The sequence below is a fragment of the Daphnia pulicaria genome, chromosome 7 (genome assembly GCF_021234035.1).
Source record: "Daphnia pulicaria isolate SC F1-1A chromosome 7, SC_F0-13Bv2, whole genome shotgun sequence".
NCBI lineage: Eukaryota > Metazoa > Arthropoda > Branchiopoda > Diplostraca > Daphniidae > Daphnia > Daphnia pulicaria.
Genome location: NC_060919.1, coordinates 1,542,947 through 1,569,230, shown reverse-complemented (window position 1 = coordinate 1,569,230; position 26,284 = coordinate 1,542,947). Strand labels below are relative to the sequence as shown.

General features: G+C 37.8%; 2 protein-coding genes across 2 annotated transcripts; both read right to left on the bottom strand.

The window, feature by feature from the left end:
• Positions 1-5: 5 nt before the first annotated feature.
• Positions 6-24,727, bottom strand: LOC124348453 (RNA-binding protein 4.1-like). The gene is made up of 7 exons (XM_046798672.1): positions 24,583-24,727; positions 24,346-24,517; positions 21,553-21,662; positions 15,946-16,069; positions 448-522; positions 43-378; positions 6-11 (listed from the first exon to the last, which is right to left on the bottom strand). The coding sequence occupies exons 4-7, from the start codon at positions 16,000-16,002 to the stop codon at positions 6-8; spliced, it is 474 nt and encodes a 157-aa protein (XP_046654628.1). The 5' UTR covers positions 16,003-16,069; positions 21,553-21,662; positions 24,346-24,517; positions 24,583-24,727.
• Positions 3,679-5,138, bottom strand: LOC124350023. Its single transcript, XM_046801000.1, has 2 exons — positions 4,894-5,138; positions 3,679-4,777 (listed from the first exon to the last, which is right to left on the bottom strand). Exon 2 carries the CDS (start codon positions 4,666-4,668, stop codon positions 4,063-4,065), a length of 606 nt encoding a protein of 201 aa, XP_046656956.1. The 5' UTR covers positions 4,669-4,777; positions 4,894-5,138; the 3' UTR covers positions 3,679-4,062.
• Positions 24,728-26,284: the final 1,557 nt, after the last annotated feature.

Below are 26,284 nucleotides of genomic sequence, written 5' to 3'. Positions count from 1 at the left end.
AGAATCTACTTCTTCCGTAGATCTTACCGAAAAACAACGAGCTGAAGAGTCGTAATTAGTTTCACGGCTAGTGCTAGGCATTCCAGATCTGGACGGCACGTTTACATCAGCAGTAAAACCAGAGCTACCGCGAAGGATGGAATTTGGCTGGGCCAATTTGGGAAGTGTACGCCTGGCCGGCGACACCTTCAAAATGGCACCGAACATGCGTTGATTGTTCAGACGTTCCATTGCTTTTAGAGCATCTTTGTTCTTTTCGAAGTGTACAAAAGCAAAATGTTTTTTGATTACGATGCGAGTGATAATCCCGTACTCTTGAAACATTTCCAACAGAATACTCTTGGTGAAAATCTTCGGAAAATAATTCACGTGAAGTTCCTAAATTGATAACAGAAGTGATCGTAACGTTAAAAAGTAACACCTTCGTGTAAAGAGAAATAGTCTTACGTTGGTTTCGAATTCCTCTAGTGGATCTCTGAACTGAACTCTCTTATTAGCACATCGGCTGTCTTCAACGCGTACCTAAAACGAATGAAAACAATAATATTATACTGAACTAAAAGGTTAGGCAAAAGAAAATTACTTCTCTCGGTGTTTGCTGGCGCACTCTCGGATCCAATGGCAGCCTTTCGTTGTTCATGGTTAAGAATTTCTCTCGTGAGCCTCTGAACATAACTCTCCTTTCAGTACTTGAATGCCTGCTACTTTCTTCAACGTTTACCTAAATGACAAAAGAAAACAATATAGGATCAGAAGGTTGCACGAGTACTTTCAAATCAGAAGGTTGCACAAGTACTCTTACATCAGAAGGTTTCACTTGCACTCTGGGATCAGTGCATATTCTTCGATCACCAGGCATCCTTTCCAGTGGAATCTGTACAGGGCAACTTTCTGTTGGTTTGTGCTGCACAAACGGCTTCAATTTCCAACCGGTACTTTCCATTGTTATCTGATGTAATGAGGATAAAGATAGTGCAACACATTAAAAAACATACATGGTTAACTAGAATTAAATATGCAACTTGCCTAGAAGACGCACGAGCAATACCGACTTTAATAAGGATTTGTCGAGTAGCCAGTAGGCCAGTAGCCCTGAGACTGATCACTAGAAATGCTCACCGTGAAGTAAAAGACTAGCAAAATAACATAAAAATAGCATAAACAAACTTTGTTACATATGTAAGCTACAGTAACACACAACTCACGAAAATTAATCTCGTAAATTATTCAGCAAACTTTACGTCAACTTTAGTTTACGTCGTCACGAATCAAATACTAAAACAAACATTAGGGAAGGGATTCCGATAAGCAGTCCAATTCGTTGGTTGTAATTCCCTAAACACAACGTGCTTTCCTTCAAAAATAAAAAAAATTATATCTGGAATCACTAGAATATTTTTTCTTTACAGTACAAGTTTTTATTGTAGTTTTGTTTTTGTTATTCTCTATCAGGTAATGGTATAAATGAAAAAAAAGAATGTAGCAATCGTTTGACGAAGTATTCAGGGATTATTCTGCCTCTGTCAGGGTGACATTTATTGCAGACTCCTGCAGAGTGCAGACACTGAGTAAAAAGTAAACATTGTCTCTTCAACGTTTTACATCATGAGAATTACAAAAAGGCAGTTTAACTTTTTATTGTTTAAGGTTGCTGAATGTTTACCATTTATTTATGAATAAACAGGAAATGCAGCTATAATCCCTATAATCTCTACTTCATGCTTCTTACATCGTGAAACGAAAAACGGGGCGAAATGGGCGAAAAAAATGGTTGCTAATTCATACTTATATTCCTGTGATTTCAAATACCAAATTGAACTTTGTATTTTATGTAGGTAAATCTTGACCTAGTGTCTGTTTCTCGATGCCAAATCATCAGCCAAGATCCTGACACAAGACAAAGACAAGTACACCGCAAGTACATGAAATGAGGAATCGAGTCAAATTTGCTGGTCTGTGTGTTTTTTTTTTCCATTTTTTCCTAATAAAATTTGATTTGGCATTGAGAAACAGACCTCCGACTTCTTCAAAAATGAGTTTTAGGCTTTTGACAGCATGAAGATCTAATGGATGGAAAATGACTGAGCGGCTAAGTCAACTTGTTGAGTTGTTGGAATGACTGACAGCAGTATGAATCTAGAATTTGAAGAAATAAGTTAATAAAATAAGGAAACTAGCTCAAGATATACCTACATAAAATGCGAAGTTCAATTTTGTAATTTGCTAAATGAAGGGTCGTCATGATGTCGCCGATTTGGCAGTACTAACACAGGGAGTACAGCATATATTTTAAGTAGTTAAGTACGGAATGCGTTTAAACTAATAAACTAAAATTTAATAAATCCTTAATCAAAAATGAAATTTATTTTATCAGAGTAAGAATTCTTCCAGCTTCAGTAATAAATAATAAAAAAGAAATCTAGGCTGAAAAAATTTTTTTGCTAGTGCAAGGTTTTGAACCGAAAGACTTAAAGGTTTGTGTAGAACATAGCCTACGTGGTGTATAGAAGATAAGTTAAAAACACATTTTCAAAGATAAAAACCGAAAACAAACAAACAATGTGATTTTAAATTTTGAAAAATATTATTTTGTCAATAATTCTTTGTTAATTAGAAAAACCAAAAAATATTTATATTTAGTAGATATATATACATATTAGTATATATAATATATATTTAGTTCTTCTACAGTACGCCATAGTCTATGTCCTACACAATATACCAACTTAATGGTGTCCAATGTGATTCAATTGCGAACATCCATAGCCTCCGAAGATGTTGCATAGGGATGCATCATCGCCCAATACAGTACCAAGCATGCACAGTGCCACATATTACAGTGCCTGTATGAACGCATGATGGCTGTTAATGAGAAGGCATACCGAACTGAACAGTAAATTTTTGTACTCTATCGACGCCGATCGACGCTCTAACCGCTAGGCTACGACCGTCAATAGAATAGTAAACTATGAGCCTGCACTTTGTAGGTTCTGGATGTACATTTTATCGACTCCAATTCAACTTTTGTCTTGTTTTTGAGCCATTAGCTTTATTTAATTTAATCACATCATTTTGTTGTTTTATTAAGGACTAGTTTTTCCCCTATTATAATTTATTGGTCAAATATGTTTCCTTGTTGGTCAATTCATCGCGATTCATCGTTACTGGCTTTTAGAAGAGTCCTCTCATGTCCGATTTTATTTGTTTTTTTAAATGAAATGTTTCTTTCTCATAGCTTAATCGGTTAAAACCTTATATTTTGTGTTTTAAATTGATTCATTCGTAAATGACGGTCAATTCAGCTTGTTCCATTAATTTGATGGGCGCCGAAAGTTCAGCGTTTATGTAACGAACGTTGCGATCCTGAAACGATTGGGGGTCCGAAATTTTACCAAATTGACTCTGCCCATGGGTTTAAACGGGAGGCACAAATTTCTCTTACTTGTAAAGTTTTTTTTACGTCTTCTTTCAAAATTTCAAGCCGCCGGGAACTACCGGTCAATTCCAATGAGAAAGTTGCCGTATTCCATATATTTATAACTTAATGTTTCCGGTTAGATTTGCAATTCCGCCCATTAAGAAGAAAACGTTTCTGGGCCGTTTGATTGAAATCAGTTACAGACAGCAAACGGCAAAAGCCGAAAAAATGGTAAGAACGTCCTCCATCATAATCGTGGCCATTTTCAAATAAAACTTGTATTTTCTTAAGTGAGATTAAAAAAGAAGGGTGAAATTAAAAGAATTGAACTTAATTTATAACCAATCCTATAAAAAAATATAGATGATTTCTTATCTTTAGATTATGAAACTTTTTAGGGGACTTGGTACTTTTGGTTTTAGGTCTGTGGTTCGATTCGATATTCCTTGGGCTTATTCACTCTACCAAATAAAAATGTCCATAAAGAATTTCTGGAGAAATGAGTTCCATGGGTGCAACTTTTTCAACAATTTAACGAGCAATTTCCCTCCTTTTCCGTCACACATGAATTAAACAAAACAATGAATTTACAATTGCAATTAAATTTTCAAAATTTTGTTTACATCAATGTTATTGGCTTCCGTCTACATCAGCTTACCAAGAGGGTACAACCACACTCTCAACGGGATGGCCGTGCTGGCCAGGTGATCCATGACTTTCCTGCAGGCTTGGTACTGCTCGCCGACGTCCTTCAAAGTCCAGCACTGCAAGTTTAACGGAATAAGGCGGCCGTCTTCATCTTCTTCGTCCAGTTCTAGTTGATTTCGGCCATTCAAAAGTCCGTTGGCAAAGTAGTGGGCGTAGTCGTCTTCCTCCCTGGAACTTTTCGGATGTGGGCCGAGTTGAGGAGAGAAAATGCAGAAGGCCTCCAGGCCGTAAGTGACCGCTACAACGACGTGAGTGGCCTGGCTCTTGATGAGTCTCTCTGGCCGGCAGATAATTTCCAGGCTAGTGGGGTCGACTGAGACTTTCCTGCTGGAGGAACGACAATGGATTGCCACTTCAGAGCCGAGATCAAACAATCCCATTGTGGAATCAGATCGATCAATCGGGTACTGCCAAGCTCCTGCCAATGAAGGGTGTAACAGTCCAGCCATCAAACTCATGGCCGAGTGATTGTCCATTCCCAAATCAGACAACAAGGTGGTCCCAGATTCATCATCATCAATATCGTCTTCTTCTTCACTCATTTGCTCGGCCACAATTGAATGAACTTTGACAGTTTCTTTCCGTTCTGTTATTTTGACAGTGGCCAGACAAGAAACATCACTTGGATCCCACAGACCGACAGACGCATATCTGCAACCAAATTTCACGTTATTATCTTAAATTTCGCTGAATAATTATCCATCTTAAAAAATAAACATTCGAATTTGACGTTCTGTGAAGAAAGAAAAGTTAAACTTTTTACTTACTGGGTACAATGACGTCTTCAATGTGATTGTAGAGAGTGCCGATGGAAAAATTACGGCCAAGAGCAATCATTTTTAATAGTATCGAGTTTGTTAAACATGATGGAAAACCGGTTGAGAACTGAGCATTTGCATTACACTACGACAGATCACGAAATAATAAACTGAATCCAAAAAAATCAAACGTCAGATTTTGTTGTCGTCTGCCATCACGACACTTGTCATTAGCGGAGCTTCAAAGAAACAACTTATGGCGTTTGTTTGAACACTACTATGTTTAAAAAAAAATTCTCACATTCGATATAGATTAATTGTAAAACAAAAAAAACATAAAATCATTGGTTATTTTATCTACACTATCTGTGCCTTTCCTACTTTACGTTTGTGATATAATTTTATGACAATATCGATGAGAGATTAATTTTTAAGACTCGATTTGATAAGCAAACAAAATCACGTAATATGCATAAATAACTGTATTTTTCAACTTTTCATATTTAATCTCTTATCTGTTTTTTTTTATATGGTAATTCTCTTTTCAACCTTTACATCATACCCTCGTGAAACAATTCAAGATAATTTGTGAATGCAAAACAACAAAGCAACAATAACATTTTACCAAAATCTCACCAGCAATGTACAATATGCCACTTAATCTTCATCGCGCCATCCAATCATGTTACCGGATGCACGGCACGGCAGTGTTATGCTTTGGTACCCGCCATACCCAGGAAACATCGGTACACCAGTGGTCGACCCAGCCATCAACGATACGACACCCAACTTCAGCACGACGCCATAGTTTACTAGACAATTAATAAATTTAAACATTAATAAATAATAACTGACACAAATAGAAAAAAAAATTGAGTTGATTCACAATTCCATGGAAAAACATTTACCTTTATTAAAACTTGTAATGCGACGAAGAATGAAATTGGTGACTATTCAAGAATGAATAGTGCATGGCAGTTGCTGTTACGGAGTTGCTCACTCGTCACCTTTTCTCTCCTTTAATACGACTAGACAAGAAATAATTTTTATATTTAGTGGTTGGCATATTAAAACTCCACGTAACAGAATATTTACCCATGATGTGTAGTGATGTAGTACTGCGGTGCCCTGGTGGTGTAGTAATTAGTGGCCTCGGTATTGTACTCAGGCGCTTTGGTGTAGTATTTCGGGGCAACATAAGTAGTGGTGTAATAGTCTGAGCCTTAGCACTGCAGTTGCTGTTGCCGTATCGGAGATGCACACTCGACTGATTTATTTCCCATTATATACGACTAGACAACAAATAATTTAGATATTCAATAATTGGCATATTTAAAACTCCGTCATAGAATATTTACCCATGATATGTAGTTGTGCAGTACAACAGTGCCATGGTGGTGTAGTACTTGGGAGCCTCGGTGTAGTAAGCTGGGGCAGCATACGTAGTTGTGTAGTACTCCGGTGCCTTGATTATGTAGTACTTCAGAGCCTCGGTGTAGTACTTGACCCCTTGGTAGCGTAGCTCGGGGACGAATAATACTTCGGGGATTTGGTGTATTAACTTGGGGCAGCATAAGTTTGGTGTAATAATCTGGAGTCTTGGTGGTATGATACCCGAAAAAAGTTAAATCGATTCACAAGTCTTTTACTGAACGGACAACCCCATGTAACAACAAATTCTTACTCACGATTCAAACTGATTATAATAAGAGAGGAATGCCGTTGGTAACTACTAGTAAGTAGTAACAGCAGCACGACGCCTTAATTAACCGGACAAAAAAAAAATAATCATTATTATTCAGTTATGGTAGCCTACTGGGAGATTAACAAAGAAAAATTTGGAATGACTCACAACTACATGTAAAATACAGAAAATCTACCCATGATTGAAAACTGGTAACACGATGAAGAATAAAGTTGATGACAAACAGTGCACTGCACTGACTGCAGTTACTGTTGTCGTGCAGAGATGCTCATTCGACTGATTTCTTTCGACTTTTCTCTCTCCTTTTATTCTATTTTTCCTCGCCCTGACCCACCTCTTAACCCTTGCGGCTATTGTACCTGCTTGATGAATGATGAAACACGTGTCATTCTCACCCAACCTCTACACCACCATATGCCAGTTTTACGTAATGTTTCTCGTAACCTTCATCGTGACCTGTCTGCAGGCTGCTTACGTGCAAACAACTCAACGAAGACATGCAAAAAATGTAACGAATCTAAAACTCCTCACATATGTTGACTGCAAAGTTACCTCGAGTGTGAGTGAGGATTCCCCAGAGTCCAGCTATTATTCCAAACTGATATCAAGACGTCACAAAAGGCCAGTAGCTGCAACCAGCACTAACTCCATTGAACACAAGAACGAAATTCATAACCTTCGTGTTTGCAGATCTGTTGGAAAGAATAAAATGATTATTGGCTATGGATTTAAAAGAAATAAAAATGTTTTCTCTTTACATGTCTGCACTCATGTACATATATTCATGTACAGATCTGGTACATGTACATTGCAGGTTATTCACTTCACACTCTTCATGTCACTGAAACTATAAGTAGCGATGGGACAAATTTCTCTATGTTATTTACAAATTTACTTATGAGAAATAAACTCTACCTATCCCTCAGCCTCAGCTGGGTTGCCTCTTAAACAGAAGTAGAAACAGCCATAACAACAAACATGCTGTTGCAGGTTACACCACCAAACTGCAAGATTCAGAAAAGATCCTATGGCTCATGAGCAAGAATAATACCTATGTTACATGAAATTCTGAATTGTAACAGTTGGGTAGCAGTAATGGGAAAATACCTTTTTTCGGCACATTTTTATTCCACTATAAACAAGCACAATATGTGTGCTTCAAACATGAGTTTTAGGCTTTTGACAGCATGAAGATCTAATGGATGGAAAGTGACTGAGCGGCTAAGTAAACTTGTTGAGTTGTTGGAATGACTGACAGTCTGACTCTGACAGTATGAATCTAGAATTTGAAGAAATAAGTTATTAAGTTCAGAAAATAAGGATACTAGGTCAAGATTTACCTACATAAAATACGAAGTTCAATTTGGTATTTGAAATCACAGGAATATAAGTATAAATTAGCAACAAGTTGTTTCGCCCCATTTGTCGTTTCACGATGTAAGAACTAAGAAGCATGAAGTGCAGATTATAGGCTGCATTTCCTGATTATTCATAAATAAATGGTAAACATTCAGCAAAATTAAAAAATAAAAAGTTAAACTGCCTTTTGGTAATTCCCATGATGTAAAACGTCGAAGAGACAATGTTTACTTTTTACTCAAGTGTCTGGACTGTCTGCACTCTGCAGGCGTCTGCAATAAATGTCACATTATCAAACCAGCTAAACACCATCTAGCGAAGAAAGAAACAAATACGGAAGCTGCCATCTAGCAACTAGCGGTTTATTTAAAAAAATGAAAAAAATGGCAAAGCTGTGCAGTATTTGAAATTGAAATAAGGATAATCAATGGGCGACAAAAACTTTCCGACTTAGCCAATAGCCATCAAGCAATTATTATTATTTTTTGAAGGCAATATTGAAAGGCTGTGCAATATTTTAAAAATAAGATAATCAACGGGCGACCAAAAACTTTCTAACTTTGCAATGAATTTTTTAACTCACAAATTAGTACAAATTTTGTAATTTGCTAACTGAATGGTCGTCATGATGTCGCCCATTTGGCAGTACTAACTACTAACACACGGAGTACAGTATATATTTTAAGTAGTTATAAGTACTTATGCGTTTAACCGTTTAAAATAAAAATTTAATAAATTCTTAATCAAAAATGAAATTCATCAGAGAAAGATTTCTTCCAGCCTCAGTAATAAATAATAAAAATGAAATCTATGCTAAAAATGGCTAAAAAATTTTTTGCTAGTGCAAGGTTTTGAACTGAAAGACTAAAAGGTTTCTGTAGAAGATAAGTTAAGTCAAAGATAAAAACATTTTCATTTTCAAAGATAAAAACCGAAAACAAACAGACAATATGATTTTGAATTTTGAAAAAAATATGATTTTGTCAAAAATCGGAATTCTTTGTTAATTAGAAAAACCAACAAAATTTTATCCAGTATTTATTCAGGTCAGGTACAACCGTACAGTACGCCCTAGTCTATGTCTTTTACAACGTTACAAGTGTATTAGTCCATCTAGTGGGATACAAATGTAGTCCAATGTGATTCTATCGTAAACAACCATAGCCTCCGAAGATGATGACATAGCGATGCATCATCGCTCATTACAGTACCAAGCATGCACAGTGCCACCCTTGGCAGGAAACACATGATGGCTGTTAATGAGAAAGCATACCGAGCTGGAGAGTACCTATCTTCGAATTCCAGTCGCTCTAACCGCTAGGCTACGACCGTCATATATAAAGTAAACTTTGAGCCTGCACTTTGTAGGTTCTAGATGGATATTGTATTTTATATTGTATTATTTATATTGAAATACAATATACCAAATAAAATGTCCTTAAAGGGTTTTTTGGAGTAAATGCGCCCCAGGGGTGCATCTTTTTTAAAAAATTATAGAATAACGAGCAATTTACTAATTTACCTCCTTATCCATCTTGATTTTGTTTTTCTAGTTATATCAATGGTTGAATTTGAACTGCTACATGAAAAAAAAACAACAACAATAGATTGCAATTGTTCACAATTCCACCACATTTTATAATCACCATACACTTCAGTTAACCCGTTGGCTGCCACGCCATACGGGGTTGCTCTCTACGCGCCACGTCTGAAAGATCCATGACCAAGGTGGGACTTGCCATTGCTGACAAGTCCGGGCTGACATGGTGAAAGGAGAAGATGGGAACGCACACCCCCTAGAATCCATCACCGAATCGACAAGGGGAAAGTCCCTATGGTGCACTGCCTAACAGGCGCCTTGCGGTGAATCTTGGGCTGGAGCGACTGTCCGACCCCGTGGCATGTAAACCACGAGACCGAACAGCGCAGCCCGTCCTAAGGAGCTAACACAGGGGAGAACAAAGGTGTGGGCAGCCAACGGGTTAACTAACACTAACGCAAACGAAATAATACCAACAAAACGATGACCCACGTTGATGACGAGTCTCGGAGCCGGTCGGTTATTTACAAATTCTATACTCTATGCTATTTACAAATTTACACAAATTTACTGATGAGAAATAAACGCTACTTATCCCTCAGCCTCAGCTGGGTTGCCTTCTAAACAGAAGTAGAAACAGCCATAACAACAAACATGCTGTTGCAGGTTACACCAACAAATTGCGAGATTCAGAAAAGATCCTATGGCTCATGAGCAAGAATAATACCTATGTTACATGAAATTCTGAATTGTAACAATTAATAGCAGTAATGGGAAATACCTTATCTCGGCACATTTTTATTCCACTATAAACAAGCACAATATGTGTGCTTCAAACATGAGTTTAGGCTTTCGACAGCATGAAAATCTAATGGATGGAAAATGACTGAGCTGCTAAGTCAACTTGTTGAGTTGTTGGAATGACTGACAGCAGTATGCATCTAGAATTTGAAGAAGTAAATTAATGAGTTTGTGTTTTGAGTTGTGTTTTAAGAACTTTTTAGGGGACTACGGTATTAATTCGATATTTCTTGGGCTTCGCTCTACCAAATAAAAATTTCCACAAAGAGTTTTCTGGAGTAAATGCACCGAAAATTTAACGAACAATTTCTCTCCTTTGGACAGTTAAGTAAAGTAAAGCCGTAAACTGTACGTGAATGAGTTAAAATATAGGAAAACAACTGACTGACTGAGGAGTGAGGAATGAGGAGAACTAGCAGAAAGAAATGAATCCCCTACTTTTTCGCCATCTAGCGAAGAAAGAAACAAATCCCGAAGCCGCCATCTAGCAACTAGCGAATTATTTAAAAAAAAGTGAAAAAATGACAAAATTGTAAGGCTGTGCAGTATTTGAAATAAGGATAATCAATAGACAAAAACTTTCCGACTTAGCAACGAACTTCCAACTTGCAAATTACTAATAATTTTGTAATTGCCAAAAGAAAGGCCGCAATGTGATGCTACAATCCTTAAGCAAAAATGATCAAAATTATTTTTTCCCTCAGAATTCTTCTGATTGAGATTATATATAATAAAGCATAACAATCAACAAATAATACCAATGGTCTAGTGCGTTTGAAATAAAACATGAAATCGATGCTGAAAAAAGTTTTTTCTAGAACGGATAAACTTTATGGCTAATCTCTGATTGTCCAATCGGTCTAATCTCTTTGATACCAGGAGACTGGTCAATCCTATAAAATAATTGGCAAATCAACATTAGCGTTGAACATTTCAACAGTAAATATAATTATGTTGTTTTATTGATTAACAAGTACCTTTGCAGACTTCACTGGATTTCTTCCGGCCAAAAACCCGGTTTACAAGAGCAAGCTGATCCATCTTCTTCGGCTTGACACGATTTTTTGGGCTCTTAAACAGGCATTAGGGTCTCCCACGATGCAGGCGTCGATCCGGCTTGTTATGAAAGAGAAACGTGATGCGTTAATAAACAGTTGTTTTCTTCATTTTTTTTAAACAGCTGCAAACAACGAATCAATGCATACAGTCCAAGAAGAGTCATGGATGGTCTTCTAATAAGTAAAGCAGTGGGCCGATTGACAACAACCGGTGCTGCAGCTACCGGATAACTTAGCCTGGGCGGAGCTTCCGGTCGAACTGGCTCAACAGGGCTCTCCGGGTAAGCGTAACCGTATCCAATGGCTCATCTAAATGGGTGGATCGATTAGAAATATGTAGAAAATTCAAAGTCCATAAAACAAAAGATTTATCTAAGTAAAGTTTACCGGTGCTGTTTTTGGCATGGCGGTCGCTTGGACCATCGGTTCGTTCCCGTCGACTGTTTCCGTTGGAAAGAGATTAAAGTATGTTTTGCGGCCGTCAATCGAAACGTATTCATCGGATTCCACCGAAGCAGGTGATTGTAGGCCTCCGTGAACATTGCCGATGTCAACCGGAATGACGTAAGGCCTTCCGTTGTTGACGGGCGGCGAGGATCCGCCGAAATTCTGGGCAGCGGTGACGACCAGTTCGAAGGTATCGCCGTAGGTTCCGTGCGGTTGAATGTTGTCGCTGGTGATGACGTCAACGTCGCCGTAACCGTTGGCCGGAGACAAATATTCGTCGTGGAAGACTTGACCCGGACGGCCAGACGGCAGTGGGGGCGTGTATCTGTTACTGTCGGGCAGTTGAAGGACATTAGGAGGAGTGCCGGCCTCCAATTGAGGCACAGTGGACGGCGTAGGCCAGCTTTGAAGGACGGACAAAAAGGAGGAGATATCACAGGAGTAAAGCATCGCAGGCAATGATGAAGACATCACTGGCGGAACAAGAGACGGGCCATCCAACGGCAAAAGGCCGCTCGACGAGCTTTCGTCCTCGATGGACGGTTGCATTATAGAAGAGATATCGATCGACGATTACTCGTGAACTAGGATGGTAGTCGATTTCGGTAGCGGTAACTGTGTTGTTGTCGTTGTTATTTTTGTTATTGTTGCTGCTGTCGTTACAACTGCAACCACCGTAGGGTGACGGACACTGGAGTCTTCAGGAAAAAAAAAACTGATAAAGTCGTTTCGATAATGTGTGGGATGGCTGGAGTTTCGGTCAAATTGATTGCAGGAAAGTTGTTGGGTAACGGACTCGGATTCGTTTGAACGGTCGACGATGTCTCGGTGGTCAAAGTCACGAGAGCGGGCAGAGGGGATTCGGACACGAGCGGGTTCGTAGGAGGCCAGGGCCGATTGGGCGAGACGGGCGGAAACAGCTGAATGGGAAACGGGATACCAGAGGTGAACGGAAGTCCCTGCACCTTCTGTCCAGTCTGCGGCAGTTTGGGTGGGAAGACGGGGGGCCTTAACGGCACACCGAAAGGCAACGATTGACCGGGTTTGCCGGCCGAGTTGCCCAACTCCAGCGGGATAGCCTCAAAGGGCACTTGAGCGATGCGTGGCGGTGCCCGATTGTTGATTCGGGTCGAGTGCGGAGCCAACATTTGCGGTCTCAAGAGAGTGGGCAGCGGCGACGGCAGCGGCGACGACAGCGGAGCGTTCATCCCGTGCCAGCAGCAATTCCATGTTTTCCTCAATTTTCTCTCCTAAAACAAACAAGAAAAAAAAATGATAAGTACTATTTGAGGAATGAATGTTGGAAATGGACGAAACATGCTACGAAAATACTTCCTCAAGGTCGCTGGATAACAGCCTAATACATCATGCCACCAGTCAAGATAATTGGGAAAAAAATACCACAGTTATTCATCGTACTTGAATATTTTTAACGAGAGAGTAGCGAAAACGAACAAAAGCGAATCAATTTTCCGTTCGTGCAGAGACTACAAGCGAAAGGTATGAAAGTAAAATAGAAAGAAATTTGCTCGTATGAATAACAATTGTCATCTGCCGCATCCGCATGACAAAGCTGATCCAGCGCAGCTAGCTGTCACTGGCTCACAACAATACAATTCGATTTTCTTTTTTGTCGAACACACAACCAAAATATGCAAATCGCTTTTCCCACATTCTTGGAATTCCATTCTTCTTTTATCATTGTAAAATTCGAATAAAAAAAAAGATTGTATCAAACCACATTTTGTGTCGGTTAACATATTTTGTAGTAAAATCTTCTTTCTTGAAAAATTTTATCGATTCTCGATCGAAAAAATAACAGAATCGAAAGCGCCAAGTTCGGTTGTGCGTTTGATATCAAACGGTTCCTTACACAGTGTTAAAGAGATGGGTCACACACGTATACCCATCATTAGAGTTGAAGAAGCCAATAATATCGGGAAGAAAAAATATAACGAAAAGAAGCTTACTGCTGGTATTTTGTTGAGTATTAAGGGACGGATGAATCAAATTGCAATATCATCAGGAAGAGTAAGAAGTGTGGTGCCCCCTAGCAAAATTTCTCCAATATGTTAGTCCAACAAAAACACGAATGAATATATTCTCTGATGACCCAACTTATTCTTAAGCCTATAAGCAGGAAAAGTGATCCAACATAATTACTTCAATTGCTGTTGTATTTCTTCGTGGGATGAGATGTACAGCAACTGCAGCCTACAGATTACAAGACATTTTATGAGTGCACTTTAAGCCACAAGAGCAGACTTGACCAAATTTAAATTTCTCACTAAAAATTACGTTAAATTAATGCATAATTGTTGGCATTCAGCAACCTTGAAGAATCTAAACTAAAACTACTCTTTTCATTTCATGATGGAAAAGTTTAAGACTTTGAATGCAAGCATTCAAAGTCACCTTCACTGGTCACCTGTCACCTTCCTGGTCTTCAAATAACATTCGCAAACAACTAGCGCCAATTCCATTGGCTGTAAAAGAGAAAATGAATTATTTTCTCTTCCCAGATCTGATACTAATAATAATAAACAATTATTGGATTTTGTTACAAGAAAAATTTTTTTTGTTTCCTCTTACTTTGTGTTTTTAACCTTTGGTATAATTAACAATATGTATTCCATTGATCTCTTTTTTTCAGCCCTTTATCTCTTTCGTGCCATATTGAAGTTGATTGCTGGTCGAATGTTGTGCCAGGCAGAAGATGAGCATCATCCTAGCTAAAATTGAGTGCATGACAGGCAATAGCAAGCAACATTAGGCGAATAGTTCCTAGAAAAAGTACTCTCCTTATTGTAGAAAAACGATCGACATAATTACCTCAACTGTTGTATTTCCTCATGGAATGAGACGTACAGCAGCTACAGCCTACACTGCCAAGAGAAGACTTTCGTGACAGCAGTGTTGGCCACGAGAATAGGTGATTTACTGATTTGGCCTATAGTTGAAATTATAGGCTACTTGACCTGTAAATTCACAAATAAATAGTTAGCATTCAGCAACCTTGAAGGATCCAAACTGAAACCTACCTTTTCCATTCTCTTCAAGGAAATGTCGAAAACTTGAAATACAACAATGGATTTCGCTCAGCGTCTCGAAAATGCTCGAAAACAAATTGCCGATATAATTCCTCACAAGGCAATCGCCATCTGGTAAACATAAGTTTAACCATGTAGCGACAGAGAACAGATCGCTTAGAAGATTGCTCAGAATCCACGAACGATTAAAATAAACGCGATTTGAAATAAAATATCGAGCGCTAAAATCCAAACGTGACGCAGAAGATTTCATTCGGATACTTTAAATTTGTACAACACTACAGAAGACGAGACGGGAATAAACGTTAAGGGGACTAACAGTTTTAAGAGAATTTAGAGTTCTAATCGGTCAGTTGAGAACTTCGTGACGGTCAAAACTTGAAAAAAAAAACTAAATAATGCCTGAATTTGAAATGTAGGGTTGTCGGCATCACAGTGGGTTGTTCGAAAGTCAGAATCGTAAAAAAATTATGAATTGTCCACATAGTCGGCCACTCGAGCGGTCGAGCCACTGAACTTAACTCTCCTTTCAGTATTTGAATGCCTGTAACTGTCTTCAACAGTTACCTATGACGGAAAAAAAATAACAAAAACAAAAAAAACAAAAAAAACAAAAAAAAACAAACAAAAACACACAAAAAAAAACAAAAAAAAAAACAAAAAAAAAAACAAAAAAACAAAAAAAACAAAAAAAAACAAAAAAAACAAGAAAAAAAAAACAAAAAACAATATTTTTGAGTTATATTAACTTAAAAAACGGAACAATGTCTGAATTTCGAATGAAGACTTGACATCACATTAGGTTGTTAGGAAGTCGGGTTCGTAAAAAATCATGAATTATCTACATAGGTGGGATCATCGTACTAAATAAAATGCGCTTTTCCACTGAACTCAGTATTTTTACATCATTCACGAATTCTTTCTCCGTCGTCATCTTTATCTGAGTAAAAAACACTGTAAAAGTTCAATTACGTTAGTTAAAAGAAATAAGATTCAATTTGAAGTTCGATAAATAAGGAAGCAAAACTTGACTGTAGCGGTCCTTGGAAATAACAAAAAACCTGCCTGTCCCTGGAAATTTCCTTGGCAAAGAAAAATTACTTCTCTTGATGGTTGTTGGCGCACTCTCGGATTGGACGGCAGCCCTACGTTTTTCATTGATACGGGTTTCTCTCGTGGGCCACTCGAGCCACTGAACTTAACTCTCCTTTCAGTTTTTGAATGCCTATGACGAAAAAAACAAAAAAACAAAACAAAACAAAACAAAAAAAAAAAACCCAAAAAACAACAAAAAAAAAAAAAAAAAAAAACAAGAAAACAAAAAAAACAAAAAAGCAAGAAGCAGCTTTTCAAGTGGATCTGTACAGTGCAATATTCTTTATGCTGCACAAACGGTTTCAATTTCCACACTCAGCACAATGAAGATAAAAAGCGAAGAAGAAGGTGGGGGCTAAAGGGCTACCCACAGCCCATCATCTGAAGACATCTCTGGCCACCAGAGGGCGGAGGGCCTCTTCAGAGCCCCATGACCCTTCTTACGTTGTAAAACGACAAACGGGGCGAAATGGGCGAAACAACTTGTTGCTAATGGTGCTAATTAATGCTAATTATTTTAAAAATATTGCACAGCCTTTCAATTTTGCCTTAATTGCTAGATGGCAGCTTCCGTATTTGTTTTTTCCTTTTTCGCTAGATGGTGTTTAGCTGGCCTGATAATCTGACATTTTATTGCAGACGCCTGCAGAGTGTAGACACTGAGTAAAAGTAAACATGGCTCTTCGACTGTTTTCCATCATGAGAATTACAAAAAGGCAGTAAAAGTTTTTATTGTTTAAGGTTGCTGAATGTTAACCATTTATTTATGAATAATCAGGAAATGCAGCCTATAATCCCTATTTTCTGTACTTCATGCTTCTTACATCGTGAAACGAAAAACGGGGCGAAATGGGCGAAAAAAATGGTTGCTAATTCATACTTATATTCCTGTGATTTCAAATACCAAATTGAACTTTGTATTTTATGTACGTATTTCTTGACCTAGTGTCCTTATTTGATTAACTTATTTCTTCAAATTCTAGATGCTACTGTCAGTCATTCCAACAACTCAACAAGTTGACTTAGCCACTCTGTCATTTTCCATCCTGTCCATTGATCTTCATGCTGTCAAAAGCCTATAAATGCTGCCTAAGTGATTTATAATCTCATTCCCACACGGGACAAACTCTCCACAAGACCATACTTGCAAACAATCTTGTGCTCTTGTTAAATTATTTTCTAAATCAAAGTAAGTTTTACTAATGGTTTAGACAAACAAATTGGATATTTACACATTTTTTGTTATGCCTCAAGTACATAGATATGTAGAATTTCAATTTTTTAGTGTGATCTACCACAATTGACAAACCTTTCTTGCTGAAATATTTTCCTTTTCCTTTTTAGATGCCCGGAGAAGTTCAAATGGAAGCCGAGACTTTCGCATTCCAGTCCGAGATTGCTCAGCTTATGAGCTTGATTATCAACACCTTCTAGTTGATCTCCAACTCCTCAGATGCCCTAGACAAGATCCGTTATGAATTCCTGACTGACCCAAGCAAGTTGGACAGAGGCAAGGATCTTGGAATCAAGATTCTCCCCAAAAAGTTACCGATCAATTCCAATGAGAAAGTTGCCGTATTCCATATATTTATAACTTAATGTGTCCGGTTAGATTTGCAATTCCGCCCATGAAGAAAAAAACGTTTCTGGGCCGTTTGATTGACATCAGTTACAGACAGCACACGGCAAAAGCCGAAAAAATGGTGAGAACGTCCTCCCATCATAATCGTGGCCATTTTCAAATAAAACTTGTATTTTCTTAAGTGAGATTAAAAAAGAAGGGTGAAATTAAAAGAATTGAACTTAATTTATAACCAATCACTTAAAAAAATATAGATGATTTGTTATCTATAGATAATGAAACTTTTTAGTATTGGGCCTGTGGTATTAATTCGATATTCCTTGGGCTTGTTCGCTCTACCAAGTAAAAATGTCCATAAAGAATTTCTGGAGAAATGCGTTCCATGGGTGCAACTATTTCAACAATTTAACGAGCAATTTCCCTCCTTTTCCGTCACACATGAATTAAACAAAACAATGAATTTACAATTGCAATTAAATTTTCAAAATTTTGTTTATATCAATGTTATTGGCTTCCGTCTACATCAGCTTACTAAGAGGGTACAACCACACTCTCAACGGGATGGCCGTGCTGGCCAGGTGATCCATGACTTTCCTGCAGGCTTGGTACTGCTCGCCAACGTCCTTCAAAGTCCAGCTTTGTCCACTTTTGACGCCAATCAAGTCGCTGTACAGGAGACACTGCAAGTTTAACGGAATAAGGCGGCCGTCTTCATCTTCTTCGTCCAGTTCTAGTTGATTTCGGCCATTCAAAAGTCCGTTGGCAAAGTAGTGGGCGTAGTCGTCTTCCTCCCTGGAACTTTTCGGATGTGGGCCGAGTTGAGGAGAGAAAATGCAGAAGGCCTCCAGGCCGTAAGTGACCGCTACAACGACGTGAGTGGCCTGGCTCTTGATGAGTCTCTCTGGCCGGCAGATAATTTCCAGGCTAGTGGGGTCGACTGAGACTTTCCTGCTGGAGGAACGACAATGGATTGCCACTTCAGAGCCAAGATCAAACAATCCCATTGTGGAATCAGATCGGGTACTGCCAAGCTCCTGCCAATGAAGGGTGTAACAGTCCAGCCATCAAACTCATGGCCGAGTGATTGTCCATTCCCAAATCAGACAACAAGGTGGTCCCAGATTCACCATCATCAATATCGTCTTCTTCTTCACTCATTTGCTCGGCCACAATTGAATGAACTTTGACAGTTTCTTTCCGTTCTGTTATTTTGACAGTGGCCAGACAAGAAACATCACTTGGATCCCACAGACCGACAGACGCATATCTGCAACCAAATTTCACGTTATTATCTTAAATTTCGCTGAATAATTATCCATCTTAAAAAATAAACATTCGAATTTGACGTTCTGTGAAGAAAGAAAAGTTAAACTTTTTACTTACTGGGTACAATGACGTCTTCAATGTGATTGTAGAGAGTGCCGATGGAAAAATTACGGCCAAGAGTAATCATTTTAATAGTATCGAGTTTGTTAAACATGATGGAAAACCGGTTGAGAACTGAGCATTTGCATTACACTACGACAGATCACGAAATAATAAACTGAATCCAAAAAAATCAAACGTCAGATTTTGTTGTCGTCTGCCATCACGACACTTGTCATTAGCGGAGCTTCAAAGAAACAACTTATGGCGTTTGTTTGAATACTACTATGTTTAAAAAAAAATTCTCACATTCGATATAGATTAATTGTAAAACAAAAAAACATAAAATCATTGGTTATTTAATCTTAATATTTTAAAATACCAGAAATCTTGCACTCGCAATTGCGCACTATCTGTGCCTTTCCTACTTTACGTTTGTGATATAATTTTATGACAATATCGATGAGAGATTAATTTTTAAGACTCGATTTGATAAGCAAACAAAATCACGTAATATGCATAAATAACTGTATTTTCAACTTTTCATATTTAATCTCTTATCTGTTTTTTTTTATATGGTAATTCTCTTTTCAACCTTTACATCATACCCTCGTGAAACAATTCAAGATAATTTGTGAATGCAAAACAACAAAGCAACAATAACATTTTACCAAAATCTCACCAGCAATGTACAATATGCCACTTAATCTTCATCGCGCCATCCAATCATGTTACCGGATGCACGGCACGGCAGTGTTATGCTTTGGTACCCGCCATACCCAGGAAACATCGGTACACCAGTGGTCGACCCAGCCATCAACGATACGACACCCAACTTCAGCACGACGCCATAGTTTACTAGACAATTAATAAATTTAAACATTAATAAATAATAACTGACACAAATAGAAAAAAAAATTGAGTTGATTCACAATTCCATGGAAAAACATTTACCTTTATTAAAACTTGTAATGCGACGAAGAATGAAATTGGTGACTATTCAAGAATGAATAGTGCATGGCAGTTGCTGTTACGGAGTTGCTCACTCGTCACCTTTTCTCTCCTTTAATACGACTAGACAAGAAATAATTTTTATATTTAGTGGTTGGCATATTAAAACTCCACGTAACAGAATATTTACCCATGATGTGTAGTGATGTAGTACTGCGGTGCCCTGGTGGTGTAGTAATTAGTGGCCTCGGTATTGTACTCAGGCGCTTTGGTGTAGTATTTCGGGGCAACATAAGTAGTGGTGTAATAGTCTGAGCCTTAGCACTGCAGTTGCTGTTGCCGTATCGGAGATGCACACTCGACTGATTTATTTCCCATTATATACGACTAGACAACAAATAATTTAGATATTCAATAATTGGCATATTTAAAACTCCGTCATAGAATATTTACCCATGATATGTAGTTGTGCAGTACAACAGTGCCATGGTGGTGTAGTACTTGGGAGCCTCGGTGTAGTAAGCTGGGGCAGCATACGTAGTTGTGTAGTACTCCGGTGCCTTGATTATGTAGTACTTCAGAGCCTCGGTGTAGTACTTGACCCCTTGGTAGCGTAGCTCGGGGACGAATAATACTTCGGGGATTTGGTGTATTAACTTGGGGCAGCATAAGTTTGGTGTAATAATCTGGAGTCTTGGTGGTATGATACCCGAAAAAAGTTAAATCGATTCACAAGTCTTTTACTGAACGGACAACCCCATGTAACAACAAATTCTTACTCACGATTCAAACTGATTATAATAAGAGAGGAATGCCGTTGGTAACTACTAGTAAGTAGTAACAGCAGCACGACGCCTTAATTAACCGGACAAAAAAAAAATAATCATTATTATTCAGTTATGGTAGCCTACTGGGAGATTAACAAAGAAAAATTTGGAATGACTCACAACTACATGTAAAATACAGAAAATCTACCCATGATTGAAAACTGGTAACACGATGAAGAATAAAGTTGATGACAAACAGTGCACTGCACTGACTGCAGTTACTGTTGTCGTGCAGAGATGCTCATTCGACTGATTTCTTTCGACTTTTCTCTCTCCTTTTATTCTATTTTTCCTCGCCCTGACCCACCTCTTAACCCTTGCGGCTATTGTACCTGCTTGATGAATGATGAAACACGTGTCATTCTCACCCAAACTCTACACCACCATATGCCAGTTTTACGTAATGTTTCTCGTAACCTTCATCGTGACCTGTCTGCAGGCTGCTTACGTGCAAACAACTCAACGAAGACATGCAAAAAATGTAACGAATCTAAAACTCCTCACATATGTTGACTGCAAAGTTACCTCGAGTGTGAGTGAGGATTCCCCAGAGTCCAGCTATTATTCCAAACTGATATCAAGACGTCACAAAAGGCCAGTAGCTGCAACCAGCACTAACTCCATTGAACACAAGAACGAAATTCATAACCTTCGTGTTTGCAGATCTGTTGGAAAGAATAAAATGATTATTGGCTATGGATTTAAAAGAAATAAAAATGTTTTCTCTTTACATGTCTGCACTCATGTACATATATTCATGTACAGATCTGGTACATGTACATTGCAGGTTATTCACTTCACACTCTTCATGTCACTGAAACTATAAGTAGCGATGGGACAAATTTCTCTATGTTATTTACAAATTTACTTATGAGAAATAAACTCTACCTATCCCTCAGCCTCAGCTGGGTTGCCTCTTAAACAGAAGTAGAAACAGCCATAACAACAAACATGCTGTTGCAGGTTACACCACCAAACTGCAAGATTCAGAAAAGATCCTATGGCTCATGAGCAAGAATAATACCTATGTTACATGAAATTCTGAATTGTAACAGTTGGGTAGCAGTAATGGGAAAATACCTTTTTTCGGCACATTTTTATTCCACTATAAACAAGCACAATATGTGTGCTTCAAACATGAGTTTTAGGCTTTTGACAGCATGAAGATCTAATGGATGGAAAGTGACTGAGCGGCTAAGTAAACTTGTTGAGTTGTTGGAATGACTGACAGTCTGACTCTGACAGTATGAATCTAGAATTTGAAGAAATAAGTTATTAAGTTCAGAAAATAAGGATACTAGGTCAAGATTTACCTACATAAAATACGAAGTTCAATTTGGTATTTGAAATCACAGGAATATAAGTATAAATTAGCAACAAGTTGTTTCGCCCATTTCGCCCCATTTGTCGTTTCACGATGTAAGAACTAAGAAGCATGAAGTGCAGATTATAGGCTGCATTTCCTGATTATTCATAAATAAATGGTAAACATTCAGCAAAATTAAAAAATAAAAAGTTAAACTGCCTTTTGGTAATTCCCATGATGTAAAACGTCGAAGAGACAATGTTTACTTTTTACTCAAGTGTCTGGACTGTCTGCACTCTGCAGGCGTCTGCAATAAATGTCACATTATCAAACCAGCTAAACACCATCTAGCGAAGAAAGAAACAAATACGGAAGCTGCCATCTAGCAACTAGCGGTTTATTTAAAAAAATGAAAAAATGGCAAAGCTGTGCAGTATTTGAAATTGAAATAAGGATAATCAATGGGCGACAAAAACTTTCCGACTTAGCCAATAGCCATCAAGCAATTATTATTATTTTTTGAAGGCAATATTGAAAGGCTGTGCAATATTTTAAAAATAAGATAATCAACGGGCGACCAAAAACTTTCTAACTTTGCAATGAATTTTTTAACTCACAAATTAGTACAAATTTAGTAATTTGCTAACTGAATGGTCGTCATGATGTCGCCCATTTGGCAGTACTAACTACTAACACACGGAGTACAGTATATATTTTAAGTAGTTATAAGTACTTATGCGTTTAACCGTTTAAAATAAAAATTTAATAAATTCTTAATCAAAAATGAAATTCATCAGAGAAAGATTTCTTCCAGCCTCAGTAATAAATAATAAAAATGAAATCTATGCTAAAAATGGCTAAAAAATTTTTTGCTAGTGCAAGGTTTTGAACTGAAAGACTAAAAGGTTTCTGTAGAAGATAAGTTAAGTCAAAGATAAAAACATTTTCATTTTCAAAGATAAAAACCGAAAACAAACAGACAATATGATTTTGAATTTTGAAAAAAATATGATTTTGTCAAAAATCGGAATTCTTTGTTAATTAGAAAAACCAACAAAATTTTATCCAGTATTTATTCAGGTCAGGTACAACCGTACAGTACGCCCTAGTCTATGTCTTTTACAACGTTACAAGTGTATTAGTCCATCTAGTGGGATACAAATGTAGTCCAATGTGATTCTATCGTAAACAACCATAGCCTCCGAAGATGATGACATAGCGATGCATCATCGCTCATTACAGTACCAAGCATGCACAGTGCCACCCTTGGCAGGAAACACATGATGGCTGTTAATGAGAAAGCATACCGAGCTGGAGAGTACCTATCTTCGAATTCCAGTCGCTCTAACCGCTAGGCTACGACCGTCATATATAAAGTAAACTTTGAGCCTGCACTTTGTAGGTTCTAGATGGATATTGTATTTTATATTGTATTATTTATATTGAAATACAATATACCAAATAAAATGTCCTTAAAGGGTTTTTTGGAGTAAATGCGCCCCAGGGGTGCATCTTTTTTAAAAAATTATAGAATAACGAGCAATTTACTAATTTACCTCCTTATCCATCTTGATTTTGTTTTTCTAGTTATATCAATGGTTGAATTTGAACTGCTACATGAAAAAAAAACAACAACAATAGATTGCAATTGTTCACAATTCCACCACATTTTATAATCACCATACACTTCAGTTAACCCGTTGGCTGCCACGCCATACGGGGTTGCTCTCTACGCGCCACGTCTGAAAGATCCATGACCAAGGTGGGACTTGCCATTGCTGACAAGTCCGGGCTGACATGGTGAAAGGAGAAGATGGGAACGCACACCCCCTAGAATCCATCACCGAATCGACAAGGGGAAAGTCCCTATGGTGCACTGCCTAACAGGCGCCTTGCGGTGAATCTTGGGCTGGAGCGACTGTCCGACCCCGTGGCATGTAAACCACGAGACCGAACAGCGCAGCCCGTCCTAAGGAGCTAACACAGGGGAGAACAAAGGTGTGGGCAGCCAACGGGTTAACTAACACTAACGCAAACGAAATAATACCAACAAAACGATGACCCACGTTGATGACGAGTCTCGGAGCCGGTCGGTTATTTAAAAATTCTATACTCTATGCTATTATATACTCTATGTTATTTACAAATTTACACAAATTTACTTATGAGAAATAAACGCTACTTATCCCTCAGCCTCAGCTGGGTTGCCTTCTAAACAGAAGTAGAAACAGCCATAACAACAAACATGCTGTTGCAGGTTACACCAACAAATTGCGAGATTCAGAAAAGATCCTATGGCTCATGAGCAAGAATAATACCTATGTTACATGAAATTCTGAATTGTAACAATTGGGTAGCAGTAATGGGGAAAATACCTTATCTCGGCACATTTTTATTCCACTATAAACAAGCACAATATGTGTGCTTCAAACATGAGTTTTAGGCTTTTGACAGCATGAAGATCTAATGGATGGAAAGTGACTGAGCGGCTAAGTAAACTTGTTGAGTTGTTGGAATGACTGACAGTCTGACTCTGACAGTATGAATCTAGAATTTGAAGAAATAAGTTATTAAGTTCAGAAAATAAGGACACTAGGTCAAGATTTACCTACATAAAATACGAAGTTCAATTTGGTATTTGAAATCACAGGAATATAAGTATAAATCGGTATAAATTAGCAACAAGTTGTTTCGCCCATTTCGCCCCATTTGTCGTTTCACGATGTAAGAAGCATGAAGTGCAGATTATAGGCTGCATTTCCTGATTATTCATAAATAAATGGTAAACATTCAGCAAAATTAAACACTAAAAAGTTAAACTGCCTTTTTGTAATTCTCATGATGGAAAACGTCGAAAAGCCATGTTTACTTTTACTCAGTGTCTACTCTGCAGGCGTCTGCAATGAAATGTCAGATTATCAGGCCAGCTAAACACCATCTATCGAAGAAGGAAAAAACAAATACGGAAGCTGCCATCTAGCAATTAAGGCAAAACTGAAAGGCTATATTTTTAAAATAAGATAATCAACGGGCGACCAAAAACTTTCTAACTTTGCCATGAATTTTTTAACGCAAACGGACAACTACATTTCACTCCCAGTTCATCTTCTCTCAACATCTTCCAGAAGTGAGTCGCTTGGGTTATTGACTTGTTCAGCATCATTCGCTAGATGAAATATTCGTCGTATGGTTTCTTGCATGTCACGGCACTTAAAATGTCTGCTCTCGATGAGACAATGACTAAAGAAATAAAGAACTCTTCAGGCTTTATTTGGTGACAATTTTAAAAAATTGACGTTGACGGAGAGTTCTTCAATGATTTTTTTTAACCTTTAAAAATGGCATTCACCGATTCCGAACAAACAACCCCGAAGTAAAAAACGAAAGAAGACAATATATTTTTTAATAAATTGATTTTTCATCGTCCAAGCCAAATTCAATTTACATTTATTATGCCATTTCTATTGACGGGACAGTAGGGAACTGCTGGATGAGAGGACAATTATTTCGGCTAGGCATAGACAAGTTCCGGATGCTGAGTTGCACAACCGCTAAATTAGGATCGTGCGCCAACGTGTCCTTTTAACGTTGTGGGGATAGTAGAAAGCGGGTTTTTTATTATTTAAGCATAGAATTACTTATCTAATCTTAGAAATGTTCAGGATTATCGTTGTTTAGAACATTCTGCTTTTTATAGAGTAATTTTAAATGTATAATTCAGCTTAGTTTACCCATTAAAATTAAAGAAAGTCCAAGCCTGGGATGCTGTTTAGTCTTTTCTTGTGTGTTTGAGCTTGTCAGCAGATCTGTCACAGGCATAAATTTCTTTCCTGTGAGTATACTCTGATTCTTTGTTAAAATGGCACTAGTCCTTTCGCGTAGTCGGACAATTTAAAAAGGGTTAAAGTTTGCCCAAGTATTGGATAACTAGCATTAAGATCACCCATGTTATTGTTTACATCTAAGATTCTAAGTATTAAACACTTAGAAGTAAGTTGTTGTTTTGTACTACTAAAACTTGCAAATTGTGTGGTGGATGACGAGAAAAGGTAGCAGAGATTTAAAAATTTTAATTAATTACCAAATGTTAGATTCGTTCTTGTAATAAATAGTTAATCACCGAATTTAGTTTACTATACTTAAAATCTGCTTGATGTAAGCACAGAGAACATTGCACAAACTTCAGTGGTTCAGGCATCAACCACTCATTTTGAAATGCATGTTTTCCTGACCATCATGTAAAGTCTTGGGATTCTAAGTAGGGATTCCTTATTTTGTGAAATGTGTAACTAGAAACACAAAAAGCCAAAGAGT